At 37.4% G+C, this 7,514-nt stretch overlaps 1 protein-coding gene across 1 annotated transcript in view; it reads right to left on the reverse strand.

Moving 5' to 3' along the window:
- The window catches only part of LOC107094544 (nesprin-2-like), a 98,910-nt gene that overhangs the window by 42,387 nt on the left and 49,009 nt on the right, over positions 1-7,514 (reverse strand). The window contains 10 exon segments of the mRNA XM_015390229.1: positions 693-893; positions 1,065-1,217; positions 2,318-2,401; positions 2,717-2,861; positions 2,942-3,045; positions 3,164-3,589; positions 3,666-3,743; positions 4,238-4,333; positions 6,678-6,767; positions 7,041-7,220. Coding sequence (XP_015245715.1) covers positions 693-893; positions 1,065-1,217; positions 2,318-2,401; positions 2,717-2,861; positions 2,942-3,045; positions 3,164-3,589; positions 3,666-3,743; positions 4,238-4,333; positions 6,678-6,767; positions 7,041-7,220 — 1,557 coding nt within the window.

Raw genomic sequence — 7,514 nt, forward strand, 5'->3', positions numbered from 1 at the left:
GAATAGTGGTTTCAGCCAATACTGAGTAGGTTTGTACTTTTTTTTAACAAACCAAACAGTTTGAGAATAGTTAGACAATTGAGGAAGTTATGGTTATTTCAGTACATGCGCCATTGAAACACAATGCTACGAATGAGCGAGCTGCCTGTGGCAAGATGGCCGCCACGTGCGGACGTCGACCCCCATTGGCCAGCAGCGCGGACGAGACATCTAGCCTTTATTATGGATATCTATGGTAAGAACTCCATTTCCAAACTGATGCCAATTTTATGACAAGAAAACGGAAAATCTGTAAGATGCTCTTCAATATTTATGGGCGTCAACATCCCAGCAATTTTACCGTAAGGTCTGATTGTTTTGTCTCTAAGCTTTGAATCGTTTAAATAAAGCACAGTACTTCTGGAATAATGCTACTTTTTTAAGTAAATGTGTTTAGTTGTAATGCACTGTGCTCTGTTTGGTAATAAGCAAACTTAATTATCAATTAAAACACCCGAAGCCAAAAGTGAAGCAGTGATAAGATGATGATTTGGGTTTCTATACCAGCTAACGGACCAATGAGTGCACCATGAACTCCTCACTGCACCAAAGTAGACCTAATTTTTGCTCCAGGTGGTGCTTGAATTGAATAAATCACGGGATGGTCTTTTACACATTTCTGGAAAATATTGGCAGTTTGTAAAATATCAAACCTGATCTTGGTTCTGTAGCCCTGAGTGTTTCACCAGCTGATTGTGGGAGGAGTTGAGGAGAAGCTGGACCATATGAAGATAATCCTGAAGGGACGTCAAACAGCTTTGAGCTTCTGATTCTTCCACCAGTAAAGAAGGTCTGATCTGCGATTCCATTTTACCCATCAGCTCAGTCATAGTAACCAGCTGAGCTGATAAACACTGCGACAGAATGTGAACAGAAATAAAGAAGTCAGAACATTTTTGTGTGGAAATCCAGCATCAGATAAAAAATGATAATTATTACAAAAAAACAGAGGGGAAAAAAGTTTATTTAGACAACAGATTTTTAGGTTTGTTAATAAAAGTGTAAAAAGGTTGATGGAGAACTACCTCCAGCTGCAGCAGCATCAACTGAGGGTCCCCTGCTAAGCTTTCCTTAGGAGTCAGAAGGTGGGTTAATGAGTTGAGACAATGGAGGACCCTCTGCAAAGTCTCATACATCTTCTTCTTTACATCTAGATGGGGAGAACTTGAGGCCGTCACCTGGGGATCATTATCAAAGGAGAAAGTCACTTTTACACACTTTGATTGATTAAGTTTATTGATCTTACAGTGGAGAATTTTACTAATTGGTCAAAAACATTTATACCTTTAAAACCAGTTTTCCACCATTAAAACCACAGTCATCAGCTTTTGTAGGAACCTTTATATCCGAAAAGGCAAGGCTTAAATGATTTTAAAATATTGCACAAATCCAGTCTTTCTAGGGGAATAAGGGGAGTGTTTGCCTAATGGGTTAGAGCAGTGCTCTAGAAACACTGAGAAGGTTTAAAGTACCCAGTTTAAATCCCACTGCATCCACTCTGATGTCACTGAGCAAGACCCTTAACCCCACACTGCTCCACGGGTGCCCCACAGTGGCAGCCCACTGCTCCCCAAGGGGATGGGTTTAATGCAGAGGTAAATTTCTCCAATGTGAGATCAATAAAGTTCAAATATTATTATTTATGGGAATGTTTGGAGAACCACCTTTCGCTCTAGTTACATCTGTAAGGTAGGCCAAATCTCTCTTTCATTGTCAGACTGAAATTTTTATTCATTCTACTTTACTAAACAGCTCTATGCGACCCTAAAAGGTTGTTGTTATAATCCATATCTTCATTAGTATGCTTTCTATAATACAGGTGCTACATGATGCTGTTCGGTTACTAATGATTTCCAAAATAAAATCGCTGAGATTTTCATACAATAGGTTGATTCACATTGTGATTTACTGTAATTCTATACAACTGGATTTCTTGGACATAGCAAATGATTTTCCTTTTGCATCTCCATTACATAATATTCTGTATTGATCTGTCAATACAATGACACCACATTCTAACAGAAATCGTTGATTTTTCTGACAGTAAAGGAAAAAAAGAGAGAAATGGTGAATTCATTTCAAAAGTTTAAATGTAAAAAAAAAAAATCATTGCTTGTTTAAAATCATAAAACCATTTAGCTGTGACATCTTTGATTGAAAGGTTACATTAATTATGACAAACCTATGGCATATTAAATTCCTTACTATTATATTTAATTCTAATAAAACGTCATCTTTTTTTATCTTTTTTTTTTCAGATTAAACTCTGTGTGTGTACCTCATAAAGCATTTGTCCCATCATAGCAGTGGTGTCATGTATTTGTTGTAAAGCGGATGAAGCAGATATCTCTTCCTCTGAAACCTGCATCAAATCAAAAAGAAGTTTCATTTTAAGTCAAGGTGATTACTACCAGGAAACAAGAAAGTTTAATTCATTACTCTTGCTCTTTCTTTTAATCTTGCTTCATTTCACAATGTTCCTTATTAGCCTTAATGATGCAGCTGAAAACCTTTATAGAGTTTGAATTTGAAAGCTTTGACAATTTGACACTGAAATAAGGGTCTGATGGTTAAAAGTTTTTTTTTTTTAAACAGTAGTGAAAATAAATAATGTATTATTTCCATCACTACCTTATTATGTACTTGACAACATATGTTCAAAAATTATTTTTCTAACCGTTTTCCTTTTCTCTCCATCATCTGTAAAGATCATGGTTTGCTTGTCGTCCAAAGCTCTTCTTAAAAAGCTCAGTTTTGTGGAAATATGGGTACAAAGATGACTCCAGGGCAGATTATCCACATCATCTTCGTAACCAGGAGAACTGAGGGACACAGGATGAGGATATTTGTATAGTATGCTTAAAATATCTACAGTTTTTTGTTTTCTTAAGCAGTTAGTTACCCAGGTGTAGCATCAGGAATTTCCTTGGATTTTTGAGTTCCTTTTATTCCTCTATAGGTACTTAAATTGACTTCTTTTGGCTCTTTCAGACCTTTTAAGACTTCCTGAAAATAATTAAGTCAGAAGATATCAATTGGTTTTGTTTTAAAGTATCCATATTTCTACATCAGACATAGGCAAGGTAACATCACACTTAATAAAGTTATCATTTGGGACACTTACCGCATGTGAATGGTTAGTCGGAGACAAACATAGGTGTGTGTCATCATCTTCTTTGTGCTCATCGCAGGGTTTCTTCCTCCAAAATGGCGTAATAGGTCTTGAAGGAATCAGATGTGTTTCTTTAACTGCAGTTTCTATCAAAGGTGAGTTTATTTGTGGACTGATGTCAAATGTCTCCTGTTTTGATGATTCTTGCAAGGCTGAAGAAGCTGCAGTAATGTTCCTTTCATCTGTAGTAACGGGTTCATCATTCAAACCACTCTCAGTCACAGTTTCAGGAATAAAGGTTTGGTAAACCTTTTCTTTCACATCTCCAGTTCCAGCATTCTGACCAAACATTTCTTCAAACCCAGGCTTCAAATACAAAACACCACCTCCAGGCTCTTCTGGATATTTGTCTGCTTCATGAGCCGTGCTCTCCACCTCCTGAAAGACAAATTAAAAACTTTATTCAAAAACCTCGAACCCAAACCTGCTGTCATTGTGCTTCCAATATATCTACCTTTACAGTATCCTGAGGATTCATTTCAGACATATCCTCCCTTTGTTCATGTGAAAGATTGATCGTCTCCTCCAGGTCCTACGGGATTTAGAAAAATATGAAGATGCAACCAAAATCCCAGCCAACAGATTTATTCAAACACAAAACCTTTGCATTTTGCATGGATAAAAGGAAGGGCTTCTGAGGAGCATTTCAAGCAGATGCTCTTGACAGTGGAGGAGGTAGTTTATGAGGTAAAATAAAAGCCTGCCATGTGCAGCTTTGTTTCATGCAAAAAGCTGCTAATTTGTTAGTAGCCAACAGCATATGTGTTATTTTCATTTAATTAGGTCCATTAAAATATGAAGATGAGTGAAAAGAAAGCCTGGAAAACCTCTTTTTATTTATCCCAAACAGTATATTTTTTCCTCGTCAGAAATAAATATTATTATACTGTTTTTTTCTATGGTTGAAATTTATAACTAAAAAGTAATAGAAGAGGTAAAGAAATGCTAAAGACGTTGTGCTTAAAGCCAAAAAGGATAAAAAGTACCAAGAGTTATTCTCAGGTTCTAATTATATCTCAGATTTACCTCTGGAATACTGCATGTTAGAGTGTCAGAGGAAGAAGAGTGACTCTCATCTCCCTCATCCTCCTCTTCCTCAGAATAAGACACCTCAAAAGCCTCCTGATTTCAGGGATGAGAGTTAGTAAATCACCAAGCATGTGAGTGGAACAAAACAGGAACAGTAAGTAGCCTTTCTGACTCCTCCGTCACTTTGTGTCATTATGTTGGTGCTTCTCTCATGGTAGAAGTGGTTTTAAAACCATTTATTCAATTGAAAAGCAAAGTATGAAGGATCTAAAGGTTTAGATGACAATATTTTGATGAAACATTATTATGTATTTGTCATTTAAGGATGATTTTCACACAAAGTAATCAAGTGAATGACTGGTAACAAATATTCATATTAGCAGAAATATGTGCAGCAAGACATGAAGTTGACAAATCTTTTGCCATCTTGATACCAAGCAACACTTAGGATTCAGTTATTCTCAGTTAATTCTTTTTTGCACACATTAAAAGATAGTTATCGGTGTCATGATCTGGTCTGTTTGCTCCTTAATTAGTAATCCCTTTCACCTGTCGTTTTCCCTCCCTGCCTCAATTATAATTTATTTCTCTCACCTGTTTCCTCTGGTTTATATTCAATTCAGCCTGAGCATTCAGTGCCAGATCATTACTTGTCTTTCTGTTAGTCTGTTTGTCTGAGTTTTTGCCTTGGTTCATGTCCAGGATCCTAGCAGCCAGTGGAAAGAGGGTTTTTGTGTTTGCCTCGTCTCCTGATCATCCACTGTTCCTGCCCCGCTGAGTCCTCTGGGTTTTTGGCTCAATATGTGGGGAGGTTCACTTTTTAACAAAGTAAGCCTGGCTCCAGGGAGGAGACCAGTTTAAAGTCCTGCTTCAAGTTCCGGTTCCTACGTCCCGTCTCTTCCACTGAGCCTGCCTGTCTGCACCTGATCCTGTCTGCTCCTGTGCGTGGCCACCTGGTCATGCTTCTGGTCCCAGTCGGACACTGAACCCTACTGGGAGCCTGTGGATGACTGGAAGTCTGGATCCTGCCACCTGTTTCTGTTCCTGCCTGATCTGGATCCTGTTCCTGTCTGTTCTGGATCCCTGACCAGGATCAGCTTCCAGCATCACCTCTGGGACTGCAGCACTTGGGGACATTCTTGGTCTGGACTGTTAAACCAGGTAAGTGACCAACTCAGATTATCTTCTTTCAGATAATCGTGGTCACTTACCTGTGTTTCTCCCACTACAGAGTGTCTGTGATTGGGCGGTGCCCCGCTCCCCATCCTGCAGTGTCCGCAAGCCACAGCTCTGCTTTTGTTTTGTTTATTTAATAAACGTTTTGAACTCTCCTTGAATACTGGGTCCATCTGTCCTCGTTTCATGACAATCGGATCAGATAAAGAGGCAAAATCAGGATGGATGGATGGATGGACAAACAGGACTGCTGGTTATGAAGTCTAAAAATGCGAAACATTTTCTGTGTTCTTTTAGCGTAGAAAAATGTGGAATACATTTCAGACTTGCTCTCCATCTACTGGAGCCAAACTAAGATCCAAATCTGCTGCTGACCTTCACTGACTATGTCTTTGACTGTCTTTTCAGTCGGCTGTGTGAGATTTCACATAGAGGTTTATCTATATCTAAAAAGCAGGCAAAGCAGGAAGCCAAATGACTGAACACAGCTGTAAAGTAACAAAGTAAAAACATTTCTTAACCTTACATAAGTAGAATTTTTTGTTATCTGTACTTTACTGGAGTAATTATTTTTTTAGACATCTTTTTACTTCTACTCCTTACATTTTATTTATTTTTTTGCAATTATCTCTACTTTCTACTTGTTGCATTTTAGAAATAGAATTACCGGTATTAGTTTTTTTTTCATCTAAGCTGATTTTTGTTAAGGCCTGGCCTGTTATTTCAAAAAATTATAAAACCATCAAAATAATTAGTTTCATACAGAAAATAAATTTCTTTTGAACTTGGTACTGCTCAAACTTGTTGTTTGCCACATACCAAAATAAAATAGTTGTAAATATTAAATAGTCAAGATGATGTAAAGTTAAATTTGACACTGTTAACATCAGTAATAAAACTAAGAAAATTAGGTATCAGTAGTTATTATTCAGAATTGTAGAAAAATGTTCCTTTAATAGGCTAATGCATTACTTTTTTGCTTCAAGTCGTTTTAAAAATGGTACTTTTACACTTTTGTTTGAGTAAGAGGCTTAAATTAATACTCTAACTTCTACAAAAGTGTTTTAAATAGTAGGACTTTTACTTCTACTGGAGTAATAAACATTAATACTTTTGACACCTCTGCTACCGAATAACTTTAGAAATGTTGCATTCCAGCAAGTTTCAAAAGTTTAATAAGCATGTCTCTATGAGGGATTTATCTTTCAGAAAACCTCAACTTTTAAAATGTTTCACACTGTTTTAGAAGCATTTCTGTTACCTGGTAAAAGCCTCTATGAGCAGGATTCTCCAGCACCTGTATCTCTTCAGGAGAACTAGAGACAGTTGATTCTTGTTCCTCTATTTTGCTCTGTGTTTGAAAGAAAGTTGAAAAAACAAATCAACACAGGTCTTTAATTATAGAAGGTCTTTGTTGTACTGTCTGAGGGATTATAAAGACACAAATTTCAGTTATAAATCATTGTTAGATCATTAACCATACATTTGAAACCCTGTAATGTAAACTTAGGTTTAAGATGAAGAGGCACCAGGATTTTGGCTTTACCCTCCTTAGTCCTGCAAAGTAATAGAACATAATTCGGATTGCAATACAGCATGTAGGATTAAGGTGGTAAGGTCATACCTCCAGCAGAGACTTTTGCTCCATGGTTATTTGCTCCAACTCATCCAGCTGTTCAATAAGCACTCTGGCTTTGGAGAAGACCACCAGGTTTTCTGCTCTTTCAGGGAAGTTGACCTCCATTTTCCAATTCTCCATATCTTCTAACCTCTGCTGCATTGTCTGAATCTGGGACAATACTGCCTAAAAAAATGTCAAATACAACCTTAAACTCAATTTAAAGTACTAATATCAGACAGAAAACATAGCAATTCAACAACATTCTGATTTAATATATGTTGAAATGTGAGCAAATTGGAGCACTTCAGCTCAGCTGACAACTAAACTGTGGATCTAAATTCAGGATGAAAGTAATATTCCACAGCTGCCCTGTGTCAGGACCCCTGTCTGTGTGTTTGTATTCTGTGTTTGTCTCCCTTCCTCCACCAGGAGGCGCTTGGTTCTGGTCCGCCTCCTCACACACCTGCTGATGGTTTC

The sequence above is a fragment of the Cyprinodon variegatus genome, unplaced genomic scaffold, assembly GCF_000732505.1.
Source record: "Cyprinodon variegatus isolate N-32 unplaced genomic scaffold, C_variegatus-1.0 Scaffold489, whole genome shotgun sequence".
NCBI lineage: Eukaryota > Metazoa > Chordata > Actinopteri > Cyprinodontiformes > Cyprinodontidae > Cyprinodon > Cyprinodon variegatus.